Below are 14,494 nucleotides of genomic sequence, written 5' to 3' on the forward strand. Positions count from 1 at the left end.
CTGTCTTACCAGATAATAATAAAGTTCTAAAATAGTTTCCCAAACTCTTCATTATATTTCAAAATCTTCATCTTCTCAGTAAAACTTATAATTTTGTGATATTTAAATATTTAAAGCTGTGTAGTTTTATTTTTTTCTCCTTTTGGTATTTAAGGAACTGTATTGAATCTGAAAACATTAACTTTGAATCCAGGAAATGTGACAGCTATCCCCAAAAAGAAGAGTTTGCTTGAGGTAGCTGTGGATTCCCTTCACTAGAGGTCTTCAATAAAGGCCAGATGGATACTTGTTAGGGGTGTTATAAAGAGGATTCCTACTCAGACATGGGTTGGAGACTAAGTGGCCTCTAAGGTCCCTGCCAGTTTTGAGCAGCTGTGATTCTTAGGAACTCAAGACCAACTTTTATTTTCCCAAATAGCTAAGGAACACATATATTTGCTCACAATTCACTAAACACTTTTGATTATTACTGATTCAAAATAATTATTATAATAGATTAGATTTATGTAATAATGAGAAGAGGAACGAGACTGAAGAGAGAAGAAATCTACAACTTACGTTGTATAGCTCGAAGCCGAGGAATTATTGTTGGACTACTCGGAGGGCTAGAACTGTTACTGTTTAAACTTCTTCGTTTGTCCAAATTTGGGGAAGCCTGCACTGTTATTTTGTGCTGGAAATCTGTTGGATAAAAAAGTAAATAATACTGAATTTCCACTGCAGGTATATAAATTAAGTCTTGTACACCTATTTCTTTGGCAAATAAATCGAGTTAAAAAAAAAGACAGTATAGGAAATGGCAAATAACATAACCCATAGCTCTTTCCTCAAAAGAACATATCTTTTGCTGTGTGACCCTGGGCAAGTCACTTAACCCTCAACACCCCACAAAAATGAAACAAAACAAAACAAAAAATCAAGGGACAGCTAGGTGGTGCAGTGGATAGAGCACCTAGAGCACCAGCACTGGAGTCAGGAGGACCTGAGTTCAAATCTGGCCTCAGACACTTAACACTTACTAGCTGTGTGACCCTGGGCAATCTTTTGAATTTAATTTATAGCACTGGAGTCTTCCCTATAAATTAGTTGTAAATAGAATGAGGGAATTCATAAAACTAACATGTAAGAGAACTGACCCAGTAGTATGCTGGTGTAAACAATGCACAATAGGATACAATGAGAGGAAAACAGTCTTAAGTTCTTTCTTCAATAGAAGAAAAGCATTTTGTTGCATCCTGTTCCATGAGCGGGAGAGTCTGACTGTTTGAAGTATTGAATAGAAGTTAGGATACAGCAAGAATAGAGCTAATGAGGAGAAGAAATTGGCTAATTTCTAGTAAAAATAGAGTACCTTTCTTCCAAAGAGCTCCAAGTGCTTTTGTTGAAAACAAGCAAACAAACCACAATACCACTTTTGCTTAAAATTATAACCTCTCTTGAATGCTTTTTTTCCTAGAATCAGAACTTAAGTCTATGGACCGAAGTTGTTCTCTTCAGATGGCATATAGATTGACCTCTTATAATAAAGCACACTGCTGTTCTACAGGTCTAGTACCTGAGTTCAAATCATGCCTGTCACTAAATATTTGTGGGACCTTGGGCAAGTCATTCAACCTCTGTGCCTCAGTTTCTCCATCTGTATTACAAGGGGATTGTATGCAAATAGCTCCAAATCTATGACCTATACTAAAAGAATATACATGCTTGCATTTAAGAAACAAAGTAATAATCAATGTATTTTAAAACGTTGCTTCCTTGGTGCCTTGTAGAAAACTCTATTATTCATCATCATAATTCTAATAACCTCCTCCCCTTAAGTAGGCAACGCCTATTCAAAGATGTAAAGGCCTCCAGTGAAGATCCAGATGGTTTCTGCCTCTAAGTATCCCTATATTCATTCAATTTCCAGTGTAAATGTCACCTCCTACATGAGATGCCTTTCCTGGTGACCCCGCCCCACCCTAGTTACTAGTGCTGTTGCTCTGGAATGAACCTCTCTTTATTTTATATACAGGATCACAGATTTAGAGCTTAAAAGGATTTCAAAAGTAGTCCAACTGAAGTCCCTCCAACTGAGGCCTAGAGAGGCTAAACCACTTGCCATAGGTCACACAGGTACCAAGTACAGAGTTGGGATTCAAATTCAGGTCGCTTATCAATGTGCCGTGCTAGTGATTCACATTTGTCTTTGCATCCACAGTGCATAACAGTCCCACAGAGTGGGCACATAGCATATGCTTACTGACTCTTAAATTTACTGATTAAGGACCCGCCTAAAATTCTTAAAACTGTGAGTGCTTTAAAGATTCCCTCCCCCACCCCATGTTGCTCTTTAGTTTTTGAGAAACTTAAACCTTCAGAAAAGAATAACCAACTTAGTGCATCATACTTTACTTTTTAGGCATTCCATACAAACTGTCATCATCTATTATACTGACAGGACACTATGAGTACAGAGAAGAGACAAAGGCAGAGGAGGATGGGTTTTATAACAACCCAGCACCATCTTGTGGACAGACACATAAATAGCAATGCTGGATTTTACATAACTAAGAACAATTTACTCTTCTCTTCAGAGAAAAAAAAGGGAGCACAAATTGAAAGCCAGAAGGCACCGTGGAGATCATCTAGTCCATCCTTCTCCATTTACAAATATGGGAACTGGACTCAAAGAGGGAATGTCACTTGCTTGTGATCACACAGGGAGTCAGAGGCAGAATTTGAACTCAGGTCCTCGATTCCAAATTTACTCTCTACTACATTATTCTTGACTTGCTTTAGATTTTTAGTTATAGTTCAATTGGGACTCTCTTTTCAAGAGCCAACCTGAAAATTAAAATCTGCCATGCTGATTTATTTTCTGACCAAAAATGTCTCTTCCTTTTCCTCAGATAAAGAAGAAAAAAAGACCCATATGAAGTATGATCCCAGAAAGAAATAAATCTGGTATGAACTTAAATCTATTTTTATCTTCTCTGGATGTAAGCCAAGGTACACTTTAAGAAGAAAGCAAGTATACAGAGTTATATTTCATTCTTCTATGAAGTGAAGATTAGAGACTTGCATTGGTACATTTTTACCTTTTTTATAAAATGCTTTTTAAATAAAGGTTTCCCAAAGATTCTCCAAAGGGAAAAACAATTTTATAGATTTAGAGTTGAAAGGGACCCTGCAGGCCATCTGGTTCAATCCCCTCATTTTATGAGAGCTTTAGGTGCCTTTCTCAAGGTTACCAGGGTATTAAGTAGCAGAGAGAGGATTTGAACCTTGGCCCAGTGGCTTCAAATCCATTACTTTTTCCACTATGCCAGCCTGTGTGTGTGGCAAAGGCAACATATTTGCTTGGCCAAGATACTCCTATTAAATACTTTCAAAAGCATTACAGAAGGCTCCATGAACAAGGAGATAAAAGAACTCATCTTGTCAGTCAGCCAGCAAATATCTATTATGCACTTATTATATGCCAATTACACTGCAAAGAACTGAGGATACAAAAAAAGGGTAATAACAGTTGACATTCTAAGCAGGGAGACAGCATGTAGATAACTATGTACATTCCAGCTATATGAATAAGGGAAAGTCACTAGAAGCAAGGAGGACCAGGCAAGGCCTCCAGCAGAAGTTGGGGTTTGAACCATGTCTTGTAGGAAGTCAGGGAAATTAAGAAGCAGAACTTAGAGGACACAGCATCTCATAGTTGGGGGACAGCCAAGTATAAAGCTGTAGAGCCTACAGATGATTTGTTATGTCTGAAAAACAGCAAATTAAGCCGGGGTAGTTGGACCACCTGAGGATGTTGAGGGGAGTAAGGCCTAAGAAGACTAGAGTGGGAGAAAGTAGCCAGGCTATGAAGAGCTTTAAATACTAAGCAAAGGTCTTTCTATTTGGAGGTCTATATATTTATATTGGAGGTAACAGTTACTGGCAACTTATTAAGTTGGTGGATGACAGGGTCAGACCAGTGCATTAGAAAAATCATCTTGGCAGCTGAATGACAGATGAATTAGAGTAGGGAGAGATTTGAGGCAGGGAGACAAATTAGGGTTTTACAGTATTCTGGGTAAGGTGATGAGGTCTAAACTCTGAATGGAAAGAAATGGACATAGATGAAAGAAGTTGTTATGTCAAGATTTGGCAATAGACTGGATATATGAGGCAAGGGTAAATTAACAGCTGAGGATGATGCCAATGGTTACAAGTCTGGGTGACTGGGAAAGCAAATAGTACTCTCACTCTCCCACTATGACCAGAGTTGGGAGTATGAGAGAAAGTGTGGCCAGTACTGGAAAAAATGATAAGTGAAGATAGTCTTTGGAAGGGAGCTATATCCCTGTGAGGATTAAAAAGTCGAAGGTGTGAGAAAGAAAGAAGTTTAAGATGAAAGGAAATTTTTAGCTGTGCAGCAAGAATTCCAGAGGGTACAGTGGAAAGGGCAGGCAGATCTGCAGCGCAGCAATGAAAGGCAAAGGTTGATAGGCCTGACAGCAGTAAGATGAGCATGAAGAACAGGGCTTGTATATCTGCCACAAGGACTTCAGGATCAAGAGGATGAGAAAACTATTCTAAACAGTGGGCAGTGAGCCCAGAGAGAATATCAGTAGTTCAATAGAAAATTTTTTTGAGTGAGACAGAAGAGAATGTTCAAGATATTCCATTGAAGTTTAGCCTCCTGGCAAATGGAAATATGCTCTGGGAGACTCAAGAAGGCCGTTATCAAAGCAGTCAGGAGCAGGCAGAGGTTATGGTGCCTTGCTTGCCTTGCTGTACCAGGAAAGGTTCTGAACAACGGGAGATGAAAAAGTGCTTGTCCAAAGGGCATTCCAGGGCAGTCATCTGCAGTCTCCCCAGCCCGCTTTACGAAGCAAGGGAGAGTTCAGGAAACTGGTGTGCCTTTTGCTATGGCTAAAGCCTGGCAAGAATTGGGGGTCCAATCTTCAAACCTAGGTACTTTGACTCCAAATCCATCAATCTGGGCACCACAGAGTGCCAACGGTCATGATGATTTACATTAAAATACTACAGCCCTTCTGTTGTATTTTTATAATTCTAAAGGTAGCAAGCAACTGCTGGGATGCCGATTAATTAATAAAATTAGACCAGATGGCCCTTGAGGTCTTTTACAACTCTGGGATTCAATAGTTCTGATATGGCATACACAGGTACCAGTAAACTACACAAGAAGAGAGAACGTGTAATTCTATCTTTATGCTACCTCTTATAAGCATATAAATGATTCATTATAATCACATGGAAGAAGTAAGAAAATATATCTAACTTTAAGATTCAAAATCATCTTTTCCCTTTTCTCCTAAGTAATAAGATCTTTTTTTTTTAATTGATTCACTGAATTTGCTTAAATGACGTAAATGTTAGAAATGGGCCAAAGATCAAAGGCATTTTTGTGCCAACACATGAAAAATTTCACACAGACTTGTTTTTCCCTTTCAAATACACATAAAAATCTATGAAAATTCAAATCAAAATCACACCTGAAGGTAAACTAATCCGATGTCCATCTTTCAGTTTTAAACGGCTTCTCTTAAATTTTCCTTTCCTCTTTTTTACATTAGGCTTCCCTTGATTTAATTGAAATATCAAAATATTAAGTTCTCGCTCTAAAACATCAATTTCTCGTTCTGCTAGCTGTTGCTCACGCCTCTTTAACAATTCTTCCTGAGACTTCTGCTGAAGAGCTGCTCTAGTGAGCTCCTCTTCACGGGATCGCAGCTCCTAAAACAAGAAAAAAAAACACATTTGTAAGTAGCTATGTATATACATATATAGTAAATTGGATTAAAATATACAAAAATCATATTTCTGATCTTTTATTTATCCAAATAAATTGCTATTTCTACCAAGAAGCCTTATCCCATGCAAATTTGAAATGCTGAAATCTCTCTTCCCTCCCCCTCAACTACACAAGTCATCCCAATCTTCAAAGGGCAGATTTCTTTGCAGGTAAGAAAGTAAGAGCTAAGACATTTTCAGTGCATAATTATTAACTTAGGCTAAACTCAAATGCCTCTGCACAGGCTCAGTCTTGTTCTTTGCTATTCTCTAATATGCACAAACTCTCTTGACCTGGCCCCTCTCATGCAGGTGATAAATACTAACAGTTCACCGAGTTCCATTTTAAAGAAACCCAAAAAACAAAAATCCAGAGTTACAAAACAGATACATTTTGGGAATTTATTCACATTACAAAAGGATTATTTTCAGACATACTGGACTCAAAAGAACTTCCTTAATTGTTAGCAACTTAAGTTTTTGTTCATAGAACTGCTTAAAGAGAAAGGAAACTTAAAACTAAAGTGTAGTGATCCTGATCACAGTACGGCACCTCAGAATTTCACATATATGTCTAAGACAAGGGGACACTTATGTGCAAAGTTCACCTTTATTTCCAAATCTTTATGGGTTAAAACAGTAGATAATAAAATTCTATTAAAATGCTTTAGGATTTATTTTATTAAAATTAATATTTTTAAAAGGAAAATGTATGAACTAAAGAAAATCCATAGAGTGTTTCATCTTACTAATTACTAATTCAATATTATAGCTAAGTAATTCTAATTAATTAACAAGTAATTTTAGACAACATTCCCTCTCTCAACTTTTGCACCATGTTTTGGTCTTTAGCTAGAACATTAGTACCCCCTTTGGTGCTATACCATTTTTACTTCCTTTTCTAGATTACCCCACTAATAAATCAAGCACTGGCAGAGAAAAGCAGGACGTGGATAAGCTTCCATTTACACAGCTCCAGTCACATTTCATCTTAGAACAGTATATTAAGAGTATTTGTTAGAAACCACAGCTATCTTTTCAACTTAAATGTTAGTCAGAAATGTAGCTATACACTTTGTATTCTAGTTTCTCATGCAATATAAACAGGTCAATTTTTAAATATGCACCCCTGTTTAAGGAATGAAATTTGTGGAGAACCATATCACACAAGACAGATTCACAAAAAGAACTGCAGCTGAAGGAACTCAAATAACATTCATATCCCCTAAATAAATCCCTTTTCCAGAGAGTATCTGTAAACAGATTCAAATGAAAATCTAGTCCCAAATCTTCACAGAAAAGAATACTAGAAAACCCTGCTCCCACCAAAAAATAAAAATAAACAAATAAACAAATATTATAGCAAATCAGTACAAAATATTTTCCCCTATTTTAGATACAACTAACTCTACCTTAGAAGTTTACTTTTTCAATAGCAATGGGGAAAGTGTGGGGAAGATTTCTCAAAAGGCAATATAAATAAGATTGCAGGGCAGAAGGGCAAATTTATTTAAAATGCTTTAAGGCACTCTAGCTTTATTCAAATGACTTCTGGTTACAAAATACCATTCATCTTTTTTTTTTTTTTTTAAGTGAGGCAATTGGGGTTAAGTGACTTGCCCAGGGTCACACAGCTAGTAAGTGTTAAGTGTCTGAGGCCAGATTTGAACTCGGGTACTCCTGACTCCAGGCTCGGTGCTTTATCCACTGCACCACCTAGCTGCTCCTAATACCATTCATCTTTAGCAATTGATTAATTCAACTTAAGAATTCTACTAAATAACACGTTGGTAAATGTTAATTGCTGTTTATGAATTAAATTTGTTTCTTTAAAATATTTTATAATTCGACCTGTTCATTTTTTCAATCTGAACTTTTCCCAGTTATTTCAAGTTAGTTTTACTCTAGCTTAGTTATACTTAGATGGTTTTTATTCAGCTTCCTAATTTAATTCAGCATCATATCTCCTTAAAAGGCTTTGGGGGAGGCAGCTAGGTGGCACAGTGGGTAGAGCACTGGCCCTGGATTCAGGAGGACCTGAGTTCAAATCTGGCCTCAGACACTTGACACTTACTAGCTGTGTGACCCTGGGCAAGTCACTTAATCCTCATTTCCCCACCAAAAAGAAAAAAAAAAGAGCTTTTAGGCGACAGAAAACTGGCCTTGGAGTCAGGAAGACCTGAGTTCCAATCCGGACTTTGACACATAATGGCTGTGTGATTCAGAAGCAAATCACTTAAGCTCTTCAGGGTTCTAATCAACTCTCTAAGATTATAAATTGCAGACAAGGTTCCAATCTATATTAGTAAAGAGAGGAATTCCCTATACCAATGAAATAACAGCTCCTGTCCCTACCTCTGTTCCTACTGTCCTACTGTTTATTGACCAGCAATGTTTTGTTTTGTTTTTTATCAATATGTTAGTGTTAAATTAGATGCTGTATAATAGAAACAGGTAGAGAAAGGACTAAATTTTGCTTTTTTGGGGGGAGTCATAGTTGGAAATTCAAAGAGTAGTAATTTTATGAAAACCTGAGCTAAGGAAATGTCATCTCCAAAATGTGGATCTCTGGTAATGAGAAAGACTAGATAGGTAAGAGGAAATAGGAAAAAAAAAAAGTTACCCTCTCCCTAAAATGAAAGGTTCTGTGGGGGAAAAAAAGCTGCTTTTTAAAAACTCTGTTGAAGAGAAAATAGAAGATCAAAAAGTTAAGCAAGAGGAAAAAAATCTTTCCTCTAAGGGGATTTTAAACATTCAAAAAGTAATCAAAAAGCTCTGTGAGTATTAGAGCCTTTCTGAATACTTTCAAATTATAAAGCACACAGAGAATTAGTTTTTTTAGTTGGTCAGATTACCAGTAGTAATATTTATTTAACTGCTTGGCACTGGTCATTCTAGTAATGGAAAATCCAGGTTCCTGGCAACAAATGTTAATCATTAACAGTAACATTATTTCTCACAGGGGTTCAAAGACAGGTGCATGCCTGCATGCACAAAGACAGACACACACACAGAGATAAGAAGCCAAGAATCTCAGGAGGAACCAGTATCTATGGAGGTTTAGAGTTTATTGAATAACACAGTGCCAAGAACTAAGTTACTGAACATTAATTCAAAGTCTTATATCTCCTACCTTAAGAAATATATGAACAAGAAAAGGAGATAGGACACATACATGATACTTTTTATACCATCTAAAAAAAAGATAAAATTTTACAAATTGGAAAAAAAAAGTACTGTAAATTCCTAACTACAAATAAATTTAGAAGTCTGCAAAAAACTTCATTTTTGTTTCTTATAATATAGCTAAAAAATGAAAAGAAAGGCAAAAATACACAATCAAAAATCTAAAAAGTAAACAAGGCAGATATCTAAATTCTTTCTATTTTTTTCTCAAAATATACATCCAGTTACTTTTTCTATTTTCACAACCAAATTCTTAGGAAAAGCTGTCTGTATACATTGTCTCTACTGTCTCATGCACCACTGACTTCTAAACCACTTGCAGCCTGGCTTTTGACACTATCACAACTGAAACCATTCTCACCAATGTTACTAATGATGTCTTTATTGCTAAATCCAATGTAAGTGCTCCTTATTTGTTTGGTTTTTTCTTTTTGCAGGGAAATGAGGGTTAAGTGACTTGCCCACAGTCACACAGCTAGTAAGTGTCAAGTGTGTAAGGCCAGATTTGAACTCAGGTCCTCCTGACTCCAGGGCCGGTGCTCTATCCACTGCGCCATCTAGCTGCCCCGCTACATTATTTATTGACCAGTCTCTAGCTTTCTTCTGGATACTCCATACTCCCTGGGTTTTTGTGCCACCGACTTCTCCCAGTTCTCCTACCTGTCTAGGCACTCTTTCTCAGTTTCTCTTCAAGGATTATCATCCTTATCCTGCCGCTAATGCTTGTGTGTAAACATAGGGCTTCATCCCAGGTGCTCTTTCTTTGCTTTCTCTCCACTCTCAGTGATCATGTCACCAAATAACTGGATTCAACAGCATTGCTATAAAGACAACCCTCAGAGCTATATATTCAGCTATCATCTCTCTCCTGAGCTTTCATCCCGAATCTCCAATTGACTGATGGACATCTATCTTGACCTAGATATCCCATAAGTATCAAACTCAACATGTCTAAAGCCAAATTCATCACCTTTCCCCTAAACCATTTTCTCCTCCCAACTTCTCCATTTCTCCTGAGGATGCCATCACCCAGTCAGGTCCCCATATCTGACTCTTCTGTCTTCCTTACCTCTGCCTAGGAACTTGTCTCTTGGTGTCAGTGGATCAACATTTGAATGAAACAAGACACAGAAGACACTAAAGAACTGTGTCTTCAGGCTAAGAAAGATCAGCAACATGAACACTGTATCCTCTGGGGAGGATGAAACCAGATGTGGCAGAGAGGAGAAGGTGAGCAAAGAATTAATATGCTGATATAGTTAGAAGAACGAGTTGGAGTTCAGTAAATGATATCAACAAAGATGGGGACGGAAGGTATAAACAAATTTCATGGAACTCCAAAAGAAGCATGATCACTGAAGGATGGCTGCATGTCCCAGAAGCAGCAATGGAGCACAAGTAGTCTGCTCCCTTTTCCCTTGTCCCTAGGGGTCAGGGTGGGTGCAAGGATTTAGGGACCCAGTGGGATGAAGTCCAAGAGATGAGGTCCTGGTTTCAGTTACAAAGAACAAGTAAAAGGAATGTTAATTGCAAAGTTCAAGGACACAGAGAAGTTTGTTTAGAATAGAGCAAGGGTTTCGAAGAGCACTGAGGAATATACTATTGTACTGTGTCTTTTAATACTCAGCTTGGAGTAGGTCTGAGAAGGAGGAGGGCTTTGTCAAGAGTAAGGGCTCAAGAAGACATAATATGGGTATATTGTTTGCAACTAAATATGGAACAATTCTGTAAGACCATTAAGTTGCATAACAGTTGCAATTATCTATTGGTGAAAGAAGTTTCCTCACCAGTAATTTTCTACAGTGAAGATCTTTAATGTCACAAGATGAAGTAAATTTCCTGACTGTAGCCTAGATACTTATTGTACTTAGCATAGATCAGGGGCTTCTTAACACACTTGACTTTTTTTTTTTTTTAAAAGACTGGATGTCTCCATTTCACCCAAGATGGAAGTGCAAGGGCCACCCACATGCTGTTCTTTGTGCTTGTTCTTAAAAATCTATATCTAGGATATTTAATATAGTCTTGAAAAGACTGCACCTTTCTTTGCAGAACTGAGAGAAAAGATGAAGAGATTTATTGAGGCATGAAGGTGATGGAAAAGAACAAAAATTCAAACAAAATTAAAAAAAAATTAAAATAAAGAATAAAACAAGACTGCATTTAAATCTTTTCCCACTAAGACATCTATTCTGATTGAGAAATTAGGCTATGTAAGCAAACCTATCTTCTCCAATAACTTAACTTTGTCCTTATAATTTCTTATCTCCTTTTGTATTTTATGACACCAATTCTTAATAGTCTGTAGATTTTTCTTCTTCGATTTTTCTTTCAGAGCATATGCTGATGAATTTATCATCCTACTTCATTAAAAACTTTACATATTCTGGGTAAAGAGGTTTTACATGAAAACTGATCAGTAAAGCTGTCTGGGATTACTGTGGGTTAAAATTAACAAAAGTTATCAACTTGTAATTTCCTTAGAGATTTAAAATATATACATTCCTTAATTAGAAAATTTATTCCACTTACCTTTTCCTTAGTTCTCAATTCATCAAACATTTGCTGAATTTCTAGTTTCCAGTCATCTTGCATAGAATGGAAGGATTCTTGAGGCATTTCAGTCATAACTGCCCCTTCAATGGCAGTTAGCTGTTCAAGAATTAAAGCAAATGATGGTCGAATATGAGGATCTTGCTCCCAGCATTCTATAATAAATCAGAATTGCATCAATTCCATAGCCTGTAAAAAATCAGTTTATTTACAAGATGACTCCCCTATTTCGGAACAAAAGGTTGATTTAACTAAAATGTTTTCACTTTATCTGCCTTCAATACTAAGACATGTTGATAATTTCCTGGCTAAAACAATAAAATAATTTGTTTTGCACAGTGCCCAAGTAGTACCATACATAATTATCATTTGATAGTGATGTTGCTATAAATTATTTAATTTAAGGATATAGGTCTTTCATGACATAAAATGAATATCTGAAATTTTACCATCTAAGTCACCATGACCCAAATAATATTGTATGAATCCAAACAAAAGACATGGAAGTTCTACAACCACAAAGGAATCTTTAGGAAATAAATCACCTAACAATCCCTTGCTAAGAAGTGTTAGGCAATTACAAAAGGAGAAAGGATCAAATAACCTACATTGTACAACCTACACTGATGTTGAGATTTTAAAGCAGCTTTTTGTTCCGTAGGAGGAATTTTAAATGATAGCTTTAGGAATACATTGATATTGTGTTAGAACTATACAATAATTGATGTATAATTTACCTAAATTTGATAACAAAATATTCTTCTATAAATGAATCAATGATATAGCTAGATTTTTTAAAGGAACAGTTCCCTAAAGACATTATATCATATATCAAAGAGTAGGAACTACATTAAAGTAGCATAAATAATTGATATTTACTTACTACCATTAAAATAAATCTAAATCACAAGCTTAATTTCCTTAACAGCAACAAATCTAATAAGCTATTTCCATTTCCCCCATAAATACACAAGACACAGAAGCTGCAAAGATACCTTTCATTAGCTTAGCAAATGGCTCAGGACAGGTAGATGGAATGGGTAAGGTGAGCTTATTGACAGCTACTCCATAAGCCACAGCAAGGCCATCAATGCCGCGATAGGGAACTTCTCCTGTAAGTAGTTCCCACAGCAACACTCCGTAACTGCAAAGCAAATTTTAACACTTATATTAAAATAGTTAAATGAAGGAATTAGATGGTGTCTTCCCGACAGTGATATAAAATTTGGCAGTCATCACCTTTCTTTGGCTAATCTACAATCTCTTCCTCTCCAGTGGCTTTATCACTGCTGCTTATAAAAAAGTTCAGGTTTCCTGCGTCTTAGAACAAACAAAAACTCCCCAACCTTTCCTTGATCCTAGCATTCCCCTAAGCTCTCATCCAAGATGTCTCCATCTTTTTCCAGCCCAACTTCTAAAAAAACCCATCTGGGGGGGGGGGTGGAGCCAAGATGGTGGAGGAAAGACATTAAACCCACAGGGCTCTTGATACAATAACCCCAAAAATAGCAATAAAAGAACCCTTGGGGCAGAAAAAACCCACAAAATTACGGGCTGAGTTTTGTACAGCTATAGATAGATTTCAGGGGGCCGTGCTGGGCCACGAATAAAGCCTAACCCTGCAATCCAGCCAACACACCAGACACCTGCCAGAGGAATTTGCCCCAGTGCCTCTGAATTGGCTGCAGCACCAGCGTCTTCTGGAACTGAGCGCACAGTCAGACTGAATGGCTGGGGGGGGGGGGGTTAAGTGCAGGGGTACAATTGGGCTGGGGGGAAGGATTTGACTGTCCCACCCCAGCAAGGAACCAGGAAGAAATCCTGAGTGGCAGGAGACCCAGGTGAGGGAGGGGAGCAGGGGAGCAGTCTCATCAGAAGCTGAGAACCACACCACAGAAAGCTTTGCTGGTTGGTTGCTTAGTAAAGTAGGCCTGAGGTTATCTCCGGACCTGAGAACAGGCCAGGTGAGATTAAAGCCTGCCCCCCCCCAACCCAAAACACCTGGGACCCTCTGAAGCTGAGAACAGGAGTGGAGCCGAGAAGCAGCCACAGCCCCACACCCCCCAGTGGAGAGTTTAAAATCAAATGAAAGTGAGGCCAGGCAGGCTGAGATGAAGCCCAACCATCCCCCAGGCCACGCTATAGCTTGAACAGTGTGTGTCCTGTAAGCAGCGCCACACTTTAAGAAAGAGTTAAAAGCCAAGAAATAGTAAGCCAGGATGAGTAGGCAGAGAAAGCAGAAGACCATCGAAAACTTCTTTGGGGGTAAGGTAGACCACAATACAACCTCTGAAGAAGAAGATAATAACAGGGTCAAAGCTCCAACATCCAAAGCTTCCAAGAAAAATATGAACTGGTCTCAGGCCATGGAAGCTCTCAAAAGGGACTTTGAAGAGAAAGTAGGAGAAATAGAAAGAAGATATAGAGAAAAGGAGGAAAGAATGGAAAGGAAAATGAGAGTGATGCAGGAAAGTCGTGAGAAAAAAGTCAGCAGTTTGAAAAGCCAAATGGAAAAGGAGATTAAAAAACTGTCTGATGAAAATAACTGCCTAAGAATCAGGATTGAACAAATGGAAGCTAGTGACCTTATGAGAAACCAAGACACAGTAAAACAAATCCAATTGAATGAAAAAATAGAGGGCAATGTGAAATAACTCCTTGGAAAAACAGCTGACCTAGAAAATAAATCTAGAAGAGATCATTTGAAAATCAGTGGACTACCTGAAAACCATGACCAAAACAATAGCTTAGACACCATCCTCCAAGATATTGTGAGGGAAAATTGCCCTGATATTCTAGAAACAGAAGCTAAAATAGAAATTGAAAGAATCCATCGATCACCTCCTGAAAGAGATCCCAAAAGGAAAACCTCCAGGAATATTATAGCCAAATTCCAGAACTCCTAGGTCAAGGAGAAAATATTGCAAGCAGCTATAAAAAAGGAATTCAAATACTGTGGAACTCCAAT

General features: G+C 37.6%; 1 protein-coding gene across 2 annotated transcripts in view; it reads right to left on the reverse strand.

Moving 5' to 3' along the window:
- MAP3K21 (mitogen-activated protein kinase kinase kinase 21) overlaps positions 1–14,494 on the reverse strand; it is a 73,640-nt gene that overhangs the window by 16,098 nt on the left and 43,048 nt on the right. For both annotated transcript variants that reach the window (XM_043963626.1, XM_043963624.1), the window contains exons 3-6: positions 12,522–12,670; positions 11,506–11,681; positions 5,490–5,730; positions 559–681 (exon numbers count right to left, since the gene is read on the reverse strand). In XM_043963626.1, coding sequence (XP_043819561.1) covers positions 559–681; positions 5,490–5,730; positions 11,506–11,681; positions 12,522–12,670 — 689 coding nt within the window. The remainder of the gene's footprint in view (positions 1–558; positions 682–5,489; positions 5,731–11,505; positions 11,682–12,521; positions 12,671–14,494) is intronic.

This window comes from Dromiciops gliroides, chromosome 4 (genome assembly GCF_019393635.1).
Source record: "Dromiciops gliroides isolate mDroGli1 chromosome 4, mDroGli1.pri, whole genome shotgun sequence".
In the NCBI taxonomy this organism is placed as follows: Eukaryota; Metazoa; Chordata; class Mammalia; order Microbiotheria; family Microbiotheriidae; genus Dromiciops; species Dromiciops gliroides.